Source organism: Hippoglossus stenolepis, chromosome 20 (assembly GCF_022539355.2).
Source record: "Hippoglossus stenolepis isolate QCI-W04-F060 chromosome 20, HSTE1.2, whole genome shotgun sequence".
In the NCBI taxonomy this organism is placed as follows: Eukaryota; Metazoa; Chordata; class Actinopteri; order Pleuronectiformes; family Pleuronectidae; genus Hippoglossus; species Hippoglossus stenolepis.
In genome coordinates this window covers 9638938-9654643 of record NC_061502.1, presented here as the reverse complement: position 1 = coordinate 9654643, position 15706 = coordinate 9638938, and the positions used below count along the sequence as shown (strand labels likewise).

The 15706-nt window shown below is 43.5% G+C and overlaps 1 protein-coding gene across 1 annotated transcript; it reads right to left on the bottom strand.

Annotated features, from left to right (window-relative positions):
* Positions 1 to 536: 536 nt before the first annotated feature.
* Positions 537 to 15257, bottom strand: rnf217 (ring finger protein 217). Its single transcript, XM_035143855.2, has 7 exons — positions 14120 to 15257; positions 9770 to 9991; positions 9340 to 9504; positions 8216 to 8313; positions 8012 to 8115; positions 6494 to 6565; positions 537 to 5812 (listed from the first exon to the last, which is right to left on the bottom strand). Exons 1-7 carry the CDS (start codon positions 15071 to 15073, stop codon positions 5736 to 5738), a joined length of 1692 nt encoding a protein of 563 aa, XP_034999746.2. The 5' UTR covers positions 15074 to 15257; the 3' UTR covers positions 537 to 5735.
* Between the last annotated feature and the right edge of the window lie 449 nt (positions 15258 to 15706).

Genomic DNA, 15706 nt, shown 5'->3' with positions numbered 1-15706 from the left:
GAATTGTATTAATAAAGTGGGATATAACAAAAATAGTAATATAAAATACAAGACTTTAAATTTATCCATTTTTTTTTTTTAATTAGTGACTTTTATACTTTTCTTACAGCCCTTATCAGTCATCAATATTGTTAACAATGATACTATTCAATAAGTAATGATAAAGGCATTTAATAAGTATTATATTATTTTTTATTCAGTAAATACCCTATTGTTTATTAAATAAAATTATATTTTTTCTGTTGTATATACTTGTAATGCACTCATTGCTCTATTTAGAAATCAAGGTTATGGGCTCCTATACGCTGGCGACCCCTGCTGGCATAAAACTGTAGTCACTACTGTGGTCACAGGTCATAGAGAGGGAGACTGGTGAGAGACCAACAGATGTTTATCCTGAAAGCCACATACACTTAAAATTCTGAAAACATAAACTAAACAATCAATAAACCAGAAAGACAAAATATCAACAAACAGTCAGACTCTTTTTTGTTTCTGGTGTCATATATTCACATCAAAAAAGTCAGACTGAGACATTTTGACTTTGGATCCAGTTGTATTTATTCTCCGTCAGATCTTGGTGCCTGGCTAAGTGAACAGTAACAATAATAACATCAGCAGACAGATTTATCAGTGGCAGCAGGTGGAAGAATGTGGGTTCTGGGTGCAAACAAAGAGCACTCACATCAAGTTTAAGGCATTTCTTTGAATAGAAACACCCTTGATAAAAAGTGTCGTACATGTACATATAAGATGCTGTTTTTTTTTTTTTCAGCAAGTGCATATCTAGAGAGGGAGAGTGAGTACACTGAGTACTGCAAACTGAACACCCACAGGCCTCCTGAGGTAAAATTCCCCTGTGTGATTGTCTTGAAATGGACATTTGATTTCCTGCAAATGACACATCTTTTTGGTTTAACCACCGTGCTCACTAAGCACGTTAGTCCCATACCAGCCTCATGGCAACTATTAAATATAGAGGGTGTTTCCTCCTTTTCACTGGGAAGTGGCTGACACCCTGGATTGTGGTACCTGTAAAGTTTATTCATCTTTTAATTTCGAGTTTTATGAATTTTTTCGTCAGCAATTTCAGAAAGTATAAATGTATATATTCTAGACTTACTGGTTTGGTGCTTGATTGGCCAGCCAACCTGCCTGTGTTACTGTATTATAAATCCTTTTATAATTGATCTCAGAAATATTAGATTTCGGATGTACATGGGCTGTGAGCTGTAATCATTGAAATCCACAGACATATTTCACTTTACATCTAATGAATCTAGAATATATTATATAATAATTTGAATTTGAATTAAATAATGGAAAAAATGTACTTTTCCACGATTCTGATTTATTGAGATTCACCTGTACATACAAACCGCAACAACATGGTGGGTTTTGCTTTTGTCTTGTGTGTGAGTCATCTTTGGCAGCTGTTATATGTCAGTGTGTCTGTTGACAGATTTTGTCACGAGCATCACAATTGCAGGCATGAAACTTTATCGGTGTGTAGTTTAGATCAAAAGACAGAGTTTAAAGATTAGAGTGCTCCAACCCATTAGTACTGAGTAATCTGAGCAATCATTAAATATACTAAAATACTCATGGATTGGTGTCTCCTCACAAGATGGTCTTCAACTTTGCTTTTAAAAAACATCTGTTCAAAGCTGTAATAGAGTTGACTCCCATTTTCAATCCGAACCCCAGCTTGTCAAACCCTGATCTATTGTGGCTGTGAAGGCACCATTGCATATTTACGCAAACATCACTGGGACTGTAACACAAACTAAAAAAGAACCAGGGGCATCAGCCTGCCAACACACCCCGGCACAGAAAACTAACAGGCTAAAACAACTCTCAAGTCACTGAGGGAATAACATAGAACCTTTTTTTTTTTTAGCATGTAAAGCTTCAACCTAACAGTTACTTATTGTTCAGGTAAATGTCGGTGATGAAGTCAGTAATATGTGGTGATCAGACAGTAAAACAAAGCAATTTCCACGTGGCGTCTTTACATTGCATCAGTGGGCAGCATTCTGAAGCATGAACAGACATGAACAGAAGAGTAGGACATCAGATATGGGAGGATGAACTTTGACGAATACCAAAGTGTCAGAAAACCATATTAATTTCAATTTGTCCTGCAGCTAAACAGAGGGAACACATTCATAACTTCCATAACTGTGACAGTAAACTCATGCTCGTGTGAAGCTGCGGAGGAAATGAGAAATTATGCGTTTCTTGGTAATTTTCTGGCGATGAACACAAGATTAATCGTCTTTTTGGTAACATGTTGTGTTCAAGTCATTTTAAAAAAAAAACAGCCCCTTGTAAATTCACCTGGTTTCCCTCTGCTGATAAATTTCTCTGTACTGCAAACGATCAAAAGTACAAACATCCGTCACGCTCCACGCTTCAGTCACATGTCAATCAAACCAACATGTCAGTGTGGTGCGAACTGAGCAGTTAGATATAACACATTAGGCGACAAAAACATTTCAAGTCAACAACAGTTGTTTTTGTTTGGCGCACACAACTTACACATTCGATTTTCCCCAGTGCCGATTCATCAAAACACATTTTCTTCTTGTTCCCGTTTTCAGTCCCGGGTTCACAACACGGCCGAAAAAAACTCTGACTCAGGACGACTTTTTTTATGGAATTAACATGGTTTCTAAGCAGCTCTGGGTATATGTATCAGTCAGCATTTTTGAATCGCTGCGCTTTTTGTGGCACAGCTCGTGTGTGTGTGTGTGGAGTGCGAACAGAAAACAGACTCCCTGAGAGTTCATTCAACCCCCAGATTCAGGACCTCTTGGGAAATCAGTGTGTAACAGTTCACTCTCTGTCCTTCAGGGACATTAGATTTACAGTTTGACTGCACCAGACAGTAGAAAAGGTTCCAGATCCCTGAAGCTGGAAAAAATGTCCCATGTGCACGACATCATCATCAACATCAACCCTGCTTTTCCTTCACACCTTAAATCCTGGGTTACGTGAGGATTCAGAGATGAAACATTCTGTAACATATTCCACTGGTGACCAACATTAGTGCTGCACCACTCTGGAAAAAATGAGAATCACAATTTTCTTGCTTAGAATTGAAATCACGATTCTCTCTTTGTCTATGTCACTGCCGGTTTACTTTTATTCTTCATCACGTGGGCGCAACACTGCATTGTCATTGGCTGAGGGAGAAAGGAGAGATAATGCAGCATTTCTGGGGCTCTTTAGAGATTCTTTGGGGGGGGGGGGAACATAGAAGCACTTGTTTTGATGCAGCCGATGTCCCAGATAAAAATGCAGCAGGATCGTTTGAATAAACCGCGCAGCCTTGACCAAAATGCACTGCAGGTTCCTCCTCGACCTTTCATCATTGTATCGCTCCATATCCTTCTCATTACTGTACTCACTGTGCAGACATATTGTGCTTTTCCTCATCCTTTTGTTGTCATCTCGTCTCTCTCCATTAAAATGTGCACAAAGACCTCTAACGAAAGAGGGACATAAAAAAAAAAAGCTCCATGAAGTGAGGGGATAAAAACAAACACTTCTTTGACTGATGTACTCGACCGCAGCGTGCACCACATGTAGCTCTGTGTTATCCCCACATATCAGAGCCTCCAGCCTTGCAGCCACTGCTCCAGTGGATGTGCACCTACCCTTGTGAATAGAGCCTCTCGTAATGTAACTGTCAGTCTCCCCCGCCTCCTCTCACGGCTGAGGTCAGAGGGATGTAAATCCAGGTGGACAATAGATGTTGAGCAAAGTGAGAGATCAGAGAAGAAGTAGAGAAACACAAAAAAATAAAAGGAATGACAGCAGGGAGGAAAGGAGAGAGGGATAAAGTGAAGGACAGAGAACAGGCTGCTGCCAGGTGACGACCTTTAAAGCTTGAAGATCTCCTGATTCCTGGCAGCGCCACTCGTGGTAGCTTGCTTTTGTGCGTGTGAATGAGTTAAGAGGTGTGTGTGTGTGTGTTAATAAAACCCTATCTCACTATCCAAACCCGCAAGCAGACAGAAATCCTCCTTTCACTTTTAAAACCTTGAGAAAACCCCAAACTTTGGATTCTTGAAAAGCTGATCCCCTCATTATTTAAATCCAAACTTAATCTACCACATATCCAGTGCACAGCAACCTGATGACCGCTCTATGCTATTAAATATATATTCATGTATTTTCAAAAATCAAGCATCCTGTTTATGTTTCAGCAAACCACCCTCCACACCACAATAAAAAGCTAATTAAAAACCTCAAACACTGTATTCTGTGTTTCGACAGGCACCATTTGAAGCGTTGCGATCAGTTGTTTGCATTCTTTGCTTCTGAATGGTTTCCAGCTGCCTCGTGCATAATCATGTCTACGACCTGCGTGATCTTGTGCAGACGCCACAACACCGACAGCGACACCACCCGAACCTCTGCAAAGGGCAACCACCTAAAAAAACAATCACAAAAAACTAAGCCAACAAAGGGACGGGGACGACCGTCTGTCCTGCCACGTTCAGCGTTTTGTTTTGGCACAATCAACACACAGCAGCATTTTTTTTTTTTTTGATGATGCAGATACTGGCATACAGCATTTAGATTCGACAGAGATGAGCTGGCAAGCTGGGAGGGTGTGTGTGTGTGTGTATTTTTGTTACAGGCTACTTTGGGTGAAAAGCTGTGTCTGTGTCAACCATTTGGTAAAAAGCTGTTTTTTTTTGTGTGAGTGGCTAAGCCTTGGGCAAATCTCCAGGAAAGAATGTAAGTCTATAGTGATCTGTGTGTGTGAGCCACCATCCAGCGAGGAAGAATGAAAAGAAAGTGAGGAAGACAGAGGCACATAAGAGGAAAGAGTTGATGGAAATCCTCAACAGAAAACAATGGAGTTTCACTAAAAATCCCACTGGTGCTGTAATTAAAAGCCACACAAAGCAACTTTCACGTCTTCTAAGAAGAACGTGAGCTCAGGCAGAGTCAGTTTTATCCAGATTAGCCAATAGCAAAAGCAGCAGAGTCGTATCATCCCTCCATCCATCAGACTTCAGTTATTCTACCTTCCAGTGTGTGCTTCTTTTAGATATCCATATTCAAACTCTGTCTCCAGCAGAGAAAGAGAGTCCAGTTCTTGGTGAATCAGTAAAAAACTAATTTCTCCATCATGGCTTGTTCCAAATTCAGTTTCCATTCTCACACTGTTTCCTTTCTATCTGCATTATTCACCTGTGAGAGGCCTCCGATCATTCACCAGTTGTTCCAGCAGTGAGTGTTCCTTGAAGTATTTTTTTCCGGTATCCAAACATCTCCTCTTTCAGCGCATCCTCACATGAGCGGGTGTAAACAAATCTGCGTCCGTCTGTTACCTGTGTTTTGATTTGCTCTCCAGAAAGACAGCTGTAAATATGAGACTGAAAATCTGCATGTGTGAAGTGCTGAAACCTACAGTGACGGGTCCGGTAAAAGAGCAGCAAAGTCCTCATGGCTGTGAAATGTTAGAAAGTTTGAAGTGATTTGAAACAGTCGTTCTCCGTTACGTGACCAGACAGTGATTCCTCCAGAATTCAACTTACATTTGTGTGGGGTTTTACGTCTTTTTCGGTTTGATTATCCTCGTTCTCATTTACTGCTCGTTTTCCAATGTTCCTCTAAGAATGCTGCGATGACTCAGCCTGGCACGTCTGTCCCTGAGGAAATGTGGGCGTTGTCGTTTCAAGCTGCGCGGTCTGGATGTAGTGCAGCGGCAGATCTCAGATCCACCGTCCAGAGCCCTGAGTGCGCTGCTTCTTCCTCTTACACACGTAGTAGACGGGGAAAGCCACCAAACCTGCGGACAAGCACAGTGTTTGAACAGTTACAGGCAAAATGTATAAATATGCTTTTTTTCCCTGATACTTTCACTGTCTGTCAATGATAAAATCTCATGACATTTCCAGATGGATTGGATTTGATTATTCAATAATGTGGTGCCCTGTAAACAGATTTGTCATATGTCAAATTAAGCTGAAAGAGAGGGAGGATTGAAGAAGCTGATTCTATTAACGATGAAAATAAATATGAATCTGCCATCACGCCATGTTAGACCTCGGCAGAACATCTGTCAGACACAGGGTAGAGGTTACAGCTCAGCTGAGGCATCGGTGGCTCACAAGACTGAAAGAGTCGGCAGCTGGATGATGCTGCAGCTGAGAGAGAGAGAGAGAGAGAGGAGCGAGAGCGAGAGAGAGAGAGAGAGAGAGAATCTATCTATTTATCTATCTATTTGCCCATCCATCCACATCTATCCATCCATCCATCAAAAGCACCAGCATATATCTCTCTGTCTGTCCATCCATCCATCGGCCCATTCCAAACAGGCATGTTTACAATGGTCACTGCACTAGTCTCTTAAAAAAACAGAAATGTTTGACTTGTCATCGACTGGTTGGAACAAAATGTCGCTGTTATCTGTTTACTGCTCTTCCCCCTGATTAAGACTCATGTGTGTTCAGGTGTGTGGTTGAGTTACCTATCACCAGTGCGAGAGCTCCCAGCACCACCACCAGCACAATGACCACTGGAGCTATCAGCACCTTAGTGGCTGCAGAGAGAAACAGACAGAGGAGAACAAGACCATGATCTCATGCTCTTTCAGTCGGGACAAACATTGCGTGGTTCAATTTGAATGATTTGTTTTGCTGTTGCGTCGCATTTAAATCTTAATGCATCCCTGCAGAATTTGTTAAATGTTTGGTCACCAGTGTGCAGTTACAGAAGCTACTGAGTGCAGAGCATGTGTTAGTGAAAATGATCAGCTCCATTTACAGTGAAATCATTCATATGAAGTGTAAAATCCGTGGTGCTAGCCCTCCGTGACGCATTGAGAGCTGTAATGGGTAAATTATTCTTGTTAGGGGGCAAATTAGCCGCCAGTCCGACAGGCTCCCGCTGGTATAACTAGCTGTAGCTGTCATGGAGAACAGAGTCAAGCGGATCTATCAGAGGAGTTCAAACTCCTGCAGGCTCGCTGCGGCAATCATTTGATAAACGTGAAAAGATAATTGTGGATAACATAATCCGAGACAGTGTGTGATTCATTCACACTTCATTATAAAGCTTTTCCTCAGTGGCCTCCGCGAGTACAGTCAGATGTGAATGGGCTCTCTCATGATGCAGCTATAACATACAGTATGTTTTTGTACAGTACATTTTGCAAATGGCTGTTTTCAGCTTTGCTCGAGCTTTGGCTCCAAGGAAAGAAATGTTGGTCTGTTTGATGAATAAAATGGCTCAAAAAGTATTAGATTTAGATTAAACTCTGGTTGATGGTGACCGTGCAAAACATTCCATCTTCTTAACATCAGCATCATACTAACGCATGTCAGACCATCTGTGTGTGTATCAAGCCTTTGTAGTTGTAAATCACTGTCTTGATAATACTTGAATTCAGACCTGGTTTGGTCAAATACGCAAATTGCTTTCCACTGTCTCTCAATACCAGTGATTGCACCTGACCACACATTATTTTAGGAACAGCACACCCATGGGTGCTCAGATGGGTGCAAGTGTTTTTTGCTATTTAAACGATTTAGACGCTGGACAGGGAAAATGAAAAGAGCGTCAGTTTGAAACACTTGACACCATTTTGTGCCAAGTGTAAGATACGGCACTTCTCACTTCTTTCGTCATTTTTTATCTAACACAAGATAAAAAAATTATACTGCTTTGTGATTTCTATCAGTTTTGCTCATTAAAATTACACAATAATAATCTCCAGTTGAGTGTAAAGTGGTGTGATAAATAATTGGCAGTCATGGAGAGCAGAACTACAGTAGATAAGGCAGGTTAAGAACACAGGAAACAAAAAAAAGTATCCCAACTAGTATTTATTGTTACCTAACTCGTAAATCCTAAACTATTATAAAAAAAGCAAATCAGCAGGTAATAACAGAAGTGATATTGGCTGTGTAAGTGTAAATCTCAATATTTCTGACAGAATGCTAAGAAAAGAAAATCTTCAGGATTCACAAAGCATAAACCAACATACCACAGACGGAGCCTCTGATGAACCGTCTCAGATGAGGTTTATCGGGCAGATAGCGATACTTGCAGCCAAACACGCTGAGGTTGGATGTATGGTCCCCGAAAAACCTAAAAATAAAGATGGTGGAAATTAAATCCGAGCTGCAGGAAAGAAAAGTGGAAGCAGGAGGAAGAAGAAAAAAAACAAGAAAGAAAGAAAGTTTCTAACCTGAGGTGTCGGTAGCGCTCCCCACAGCGGTAACAGAAGTTTGTGTTACATTGTGTGCATGTCATGTGGTCACATCCCTCTGTACGCTGTATATGGATCTAGAAAAACACAATGATAGTAAAATGAGAACAATTTCCGAACTTGACTGACATTTGAAATGCAACACTGGCAGGTGTTTCTCTCGTTTCCACATTTTAAACTAAAATACTTTGGTTCAGTATCAATTGAAGGGCACAGCAGCATGAGTGCAGCAGCTCAGCTAATGGATCTTCACTTCTCGGCTCCTGTATCACTGAGCAGTTTTCCCGTAGCTGCTCTCAGCCTCTTCTTTTTTTCCCCCCACCCAAACACAGTCTGACACCAATTTGTGGGCTTCACAGTCAAATCCTCTCTCGCTGCTTCCAGAGCAGGAATTCAGAGACAGGGAGCTGCGGTGTGACAAACACAGATGGAGGGCGTTTGCTCCCTTGAGCAAACATTTCCCCATGTACCGGTAATGAGCTTGATTCATGCCTTCCTTTTCTCATCTTCTGACAGTCACATTAGATACTGTAATGAGCCCGAGAGGTAAGACCAGGCTGAGTTTATGACTGTGACAGTCGACCAGATGTGATTCTGTGCAGCACAGACGTTATTATTTTTCCCAATATGTACATTATGTGTGTGTCTCTGATCTGTTGCAGCCCATGCACTTTAAGTCTCGAGCTCTACAGCGCCCCATCCATCAACCCTTTCTGCTTTTAATGCTTCTTTACCTTCATCGATTTATTCATCTACACTGATTCCACGCTCCATCAGTCAACTCCCTTTCCATTTACACACACCCACCTTCTGTTGCAGAAACAGCCAGCAACCCTTATACACACTATGATGCTCTACAGCATGAAAACAGCATCGTACCAGCTTGTATCGCAAACTTCTTTGGTCACGACCAACATGCATGTCCAGAACTTGTCCAAGCACTCACAAACACACAAGCCTATCTTATCACTGGTACAGACAATGTCATGTGAAAACAATTCCCAGTGTGAAATCATTGAAGTTATTATATTTCCAATATATTGTATGTATTTTCTTCTCCAAAACCATCTGGTGACCCCCCGGACACTATCCCCGGTTCTTACCCTGCACTGTGGACATTTCTGGGCGTTTCTTTGTCCATGTTCTATGACACTTGCCCACGATCGTAGCAGCTTGTCTCCTCTCCTGTAGTCGCGGCACTTGAGGCCATTGTGCCAGGGCGCGTGGCATTTAAAGCACCACACAAACTGGCAGTTTTCACACTGAATCTATAGTCAGGACAGAAGACAGTACACTCATGCTTAGATGACTTTTTTAAAAGATATTTTTGGAGCAATTTTTTGCCTTTATTTGATAGGACAGGTACAGCGTGAATGGGGGAGAGGGAAGTGACACACCTCTATGCAGCACCCCTAGATTACTTTTTATTACTTTAGTAGGTGCTATATATCAGCTGTTAGTGTTTAATTTCATGTATTTCACTGAGTATTGCTTCTAAAGGTGGTGGAGTGTTTATTGTAACCGTCTTCTTACCTTGTACTTGTGCTCGGACTGGTTGTTGTTGTGCTTCTTCAGAGAGGTAAAGTCACTGCACTGGGGGCACGGCTTGGTGCTCGAATCCAGCTGATTCAACTCCAGGAAGTAACGGTACTTGGCCACGTCCTCATTGGCCAGGTGGGAAACCACCACGCTCTCCTTCAGGTAGCCACTGCACTCTGGGATCGGGCAGCTGATGTGTGGTTTGGCCACTCGCACCTGGGGGAAGGTCACAGAAAGGGTGACTGATAGCAACGGAATTTGAATCCCACTGCAGTCTCTACGTGCATTAACACTTAATTAAATAAATGCGAGGACAAAAGATAAAATACACGCTACACGTTTGGAATCTGTGCTTCTAGCAGCACCAACTGCTCCATTGTGTGTTTGAGTGGTGGTTTTCTCTGATATAGAGACAGACTATCAGCACCAGAGCTACATGAATATGTTCACACCACTGATGGAAATGGTTAATAATTTACCAAAAAATGGAGGGAATGATTAGCAGTTGAACAGAAGACTGGATGAGGCAGTGGAGAAAGAGGAAGTATTTCACACACACAGACACACACACAGTCAGTGTGTACCAAATCAAACTACGCTTTTTTTCCACTTAAAAGATGGTTTCAGTCTTTTTAAGGTAGTCCTTATCACGCAGATGTTTGTTTAAGTGTTAATTTTTCCAGTAAGTTTGGTTTTAATTGGTTATTTGATGCTATAAAAATCTGGTAAAACTTCATGATTGACAGCCGAGACTGACTCGTGATTGGTCGTGATTGTATCGATGGGAACTCGATACCACGGCACCAACCCCCGATTGCTACTGCACAGACAATTGCGTAAGCGGCACAAGCAGCATTCAAATTGAGGATATATAAGCTTCATTTACGAACAGTGGAAGGAAGTGGAGACGCATTGTGCATCTTTATACACAGTCTATGGTTAGTCCTCATCTAATGTTACCGATGATATGGTAATTATTTATGGTAAGATGGCTGAATCACTAAGTTCCACTGTGAACGTCTTATTCTTTTGTTTCCTTTTCACCATCTATCTCTCACTCTTATCAGATTTTTTGGTTTCTGGGCATCTCTTCTTCTCTTTTCCTTCTTTCTATCTCTTCCTCATTTAAAATTGTCTTTCTGTCTTATTCTCTCTCCCCCCACACTTTGTCATCAAAGCCAGAGCGACCGGTTGTGGTCACACATGATATGGCATTTTGTCAATTTGTGTGATGTGACAACAGAAAGCGCCGCCCTCTGACGTTGTTGTATCTAATATCCCCTACAGCACATGCACACACCCAAAGACTATTTATTACCAGCTGTATAAAAAACATATCCTCCGCAGGCATGAGAGCTGATGTGTTATTAATGTTGCCACAACATTCAGGCTGTGATGTGTGATGACCAAAGCCTGACTGGTCGGACAGGTTTGGAAAGCACCGCCACCCCCACCCCCATTCTCTGTATAACACACTCACGTTTGTGCAGCCAAACCAAAATCTTAACCAAATTAAAATTCACATCTTATCCCTAACCTGGACCTCAGCAATTATGTTTTGCCTCATTGGTGATTGGGCTTTAGTCCTCATATATACCGATAATCTAAAAAAATTATTCATTAAGTATATTCAAGTCAGCATATGTTTTCAATTGTGTGTGTGTGTTCAGACCATAGACTGTAAATAAAGATACGATGTGACTGCTCCCCAAAAGTTAAGCTAAAGCGTCTAAACCGCCACCTGGTGGTTGGCTGCAGTATAGGTCATAAATCCTGCCTCCTCCATGTTAGTGGATGGGACATGAAGCAAACTAAAGAGTCAAAGTACACGTCAATTACATTTTTCTCCAAGATAGTTTCTCACATTGCGGGTAGCTCTTATCACACTAATGTGTGTTCAAGTGCTGATTATTGTTAAGTTTGACTTGAACTACTTATTTGATGCTATAAAAAACAGGGTGAAATGTCATGATTTGACAGCTGTGATGGACTCGTGACTCATCGAGCGCTTGTATCGACAGGACCTTGCTACAATAGCTCCATCCCCGGATCGCAACTGTGCAGAATCTGGCTCCACATGCACAAGATGGCAGCGTTCCATAAAGCGTCGTCCATACACAGTCTATGATCGAAAAGTGTAAAAATTTTGAGTGAACTCTAGTTTGTCACTTCAAATAAAAAGAAAAAACAACACGTACAATACGGCCTCGTTATAAACAAGTTACCGATTTAACCTCTGGCAGAACAGTAAGAAGTAAACCAGTGCATTCCACCCTCCGACTGCATCCATTAACCCTGCCTGCCCTCCTTGCCGAAGTGCCCTGGGGCAAAGTGCTACATCCCCACTTCAGGTTCTTTCTCTGATCGCATACTGTGATCTCTCTGACTTCACACTCACTGTACTTACCGAGTGTTGACACTGAGCGTGTCTGCCGCACATGAACAGAAACAGATTCCACCCACACAGGAGAGTTTACATGACCCTTATCTCATCCTCAGTGTGCTTATCACAGAGTCTGCCTGTCTCTGTGTTTGTATGTATGATCACCCATGCATCACTATCAAAGAAAGATAATAACAAGTATAGAGTAGTCCACTGTTTTATCAAAACAGATTACAGACGATTACTGCACCAGCTCACGAACAAGGCACTTAAATACAAAAAATTGTTTTAATCCATCATGAGACACTTAAGCTGCAGTGGGAGGCAGCAGTTGGCAAAGTGCTTTTCACTGCGTAGACCCTTTTTCCATGGCAGCTACACTAAAGATTAATGGAGGTAAATGTTTTATCTATCAATTATTAAGTTTCCTGATGTATCAGTAAATCAACATCAGGATCAAATCGATAAGATCTCTGAACAGACTCTTTACTCTGAATCAATATTCAAAAGTCATGCACAGTGGAAGAAACTGCTGAGTGCCTCCCCAGTTATCTATTTCCACCAGAAGGTATGCCGTCTCCTTCGAACTGACCAAACAACTAGAATGTCACTCAGTAGAGCACTTGCCTCCTCCATGGCCCAACATTCCCCTTAAATTCAATTAAATCGCACCAAATTGCACACTAATAAGCTGCTTTCACACATGCACTCAACTTCAGATATTTTCTTTATGTTTTCTGGAGGGGCTTTATGTGAGAACGCACGCGTCTGTTGCTCTGGACATTTTGAAAACGTTTCCTGTCCAAGTAAAATGTAAAAAAGTGTGAGAATACAGCAGGAAAATGTCCAGAAAAGATGTACAGTAAGCAAGTGGGATGGACGCAAAATGTAAAAAAAATAATTTTTTAAACAATATCTCAGGATGAAAAATAGAGATGTATAAGACGCAGACGAAAATGTCAACTTGTACAGACAATGAGATTTGAGAGCTTTTGGCGATTAGGGCCTGATTTTGATGTTCTGTTATGTGGTTTTCGCGTAATCCTGCTGAAAGACCAACAAACAAACAAATGGACAGGGGTGAAAACAGAACCTCATTGGTGCTTCTCCCTGCTCGTGCATTTTTTTCAGCATTGTTTACATACTGCATTGACAGAACACCTTTTGTCAATGCAGTAGATAAGTAGGTAATGCTAGGACAGCCAAGACGAAGTACAAACGAAGAACAAAGTGCTGCATTTCAGTGGAAGGATCTTCCTTATAGTTGAGCCTCAGAGGAGCAAACTCTACTGAATAAGCCAAATATCAAAACACACACACATACAAGTGTGCTGTTGTGAAAAGAGTTCCTGCCAAGGTCCCACTTTTAGTGCAGATTGTGTCTGTGACCCAGATTGTGAGAAAACAACATTCATCACAAGATGAGGAGACCTGCAGATGTTGAGCGGTGGCATTAGAGTCCAATTTGTCCTGATTATCAGCGAGGAGTGAACTTCAAACTCTTAATCCAGGTATTTTTTTCTTTAAGTAACTGAAACATGCGGTGTCGGCTTGTTGGTGAGGGATCAGTATTTTTCCACACTTCTCTGAATTCGCAGTCATGCCCCTGCCTCGGGGGCAAACAAGACGGCAAACACAAGACATGCAAGTCTAACAGAGACGATAGTGTATATGTGTTACTTGCTGGTGAGGGACACGTCAACCTGGGACACACACACACACACACACTCATCAGTGCGACACCATGCTGCACTGTATTGTATACACCCCACCCCTTGCCTATCATCCCTCTCACCAACCTTACACACACATCCTGCTGCATAATATACTGTATTATCCTTACTCCACAGCTTTGCCCCCCCTCCCTCTCACGAACAGGAACACGAACACGCACACACACACACACACACACAACACACACACACACACACACACACACACACACACACACACACACACACCTGGGAGCTGACGTAGAGTTTCAAACACTCATCACACACGGCCATCCTGCAGCAGAGCAGGGGCTCGATGGTTTTGTCTTCCAGGCACACGCGGCAGCCCTGCACCGCGCTCCCCGCATCGTCCTGATCCTTGTACAGCTGGTTGGAAATGTCCCCGAAAGGGTCCACCAGGTCGTCCAGCGTGTACAGCGGCGGCGGCTCGGGACTCGAACCCGCCTCCTGCTCTGTCTCGGAGCCCGGGTCCGCAGGGTCAGGTGCGTCCGCCTCATCGCGTGAGGATTCAGTGCAGTGTACGTCGTTGGCGATGCAGTAAACAGTGCAGTAGACGTGTTGTTTGACACCATGTGACTCCTCTGCACTCACAGTGTTACCGTCACTGTCGCATGTTCGATGCCACTGATCCGCATGTGCATCCGAAGTCGTCAACTCGCTCGGGGTCGGCTCGTTTTTAATCCCCGCGTCGCCCGTTTCTACGTCCGACTTTTTGCAGTCGCCACAGTCGCCTCCATGGCCGTCGTTGGTGACGCTGCTCTGGTTGTTTTCCTGCATCCGCCGGCCTGCGCTGAACCGGAGGGAGGGAGATTTCCCGACCCCGAAATTCCTCCTCAGAATCTCCACGGCGCTCGCCCTCCTCCTCCTCTCCCCTCCTCCTCCTCCGTTGCAGTTGTTGTTGTTGTTGCCCCCCGCATCCTTCCCCCCCTCGCCGCCGCTCCTCCCGCCGCCTCCGTCGAGCGACAACCGGGAGTCTGACCTGCCGACGTCGCGGTGCTCGTCTGCGACCGGCCGCTCAACTTTGCCGTCCGCGAAGGAAGTTTCCAGGCTGCGGGACAGTCTCGCCCTCCCCTTCTCCTTCTCCTCCTCCTCCTCCTCCTCGAAGCTGCCGATGAAACTCGGCATCCCGCAGGCGTCAGCTACCGGTCCGTCATGTTCCATCCCCGGTTGGACTCTCCCCATGTGAAGAGCGTCCCTCTCCCGGAGCGACCTCCGCCTGTGTCGCTCGCTTACACAACTCCCGACAACCAAAACAAAACAAAGCAGCTGCAGCGGCGGCGGCACTTCCGGGTCTCGGCGTCAGCGTGCGGGAGAGCAGCGATAGGCCGAGGGGAAGCCTAGTGGTGGAGTCATGGTGACTGCAGCGGACCCGAGGATCACCGAGGATGGACCCACAACTGACCCGGGTCCACGGGGGCCCCACAAGACCCCAGGCTCTGTATGTAAACTAGACTGCGATAAGGGCCTCAAAGGGATAGTTCCCCACGAAGAATGAGAATTCCCTCATTATCTACTCACCACTATGCCGATGGAGGGGTGGGTGAAGTGTTGTGAGTCCACAAAACACTTTTGGAGTTTCAGGGGTGAACAGCGTTGCAGCCAAATCCAATACAATTTAAGTAAATATTGACCGACGTAAACATTAAACAGTGGGTCAGAAAGTTAGGATCTTACTCTGTGAGGTCTGGGCTCAAAATGGGCCCATTAAAGATATCTGTGCACTCACAAACAGTAGTGTTTCCCTGACCTCAGAGGCCATTTCATTGACTTACATCCATTTCCTGGAGACTCACTCTCAGCCTTAACCATATTACT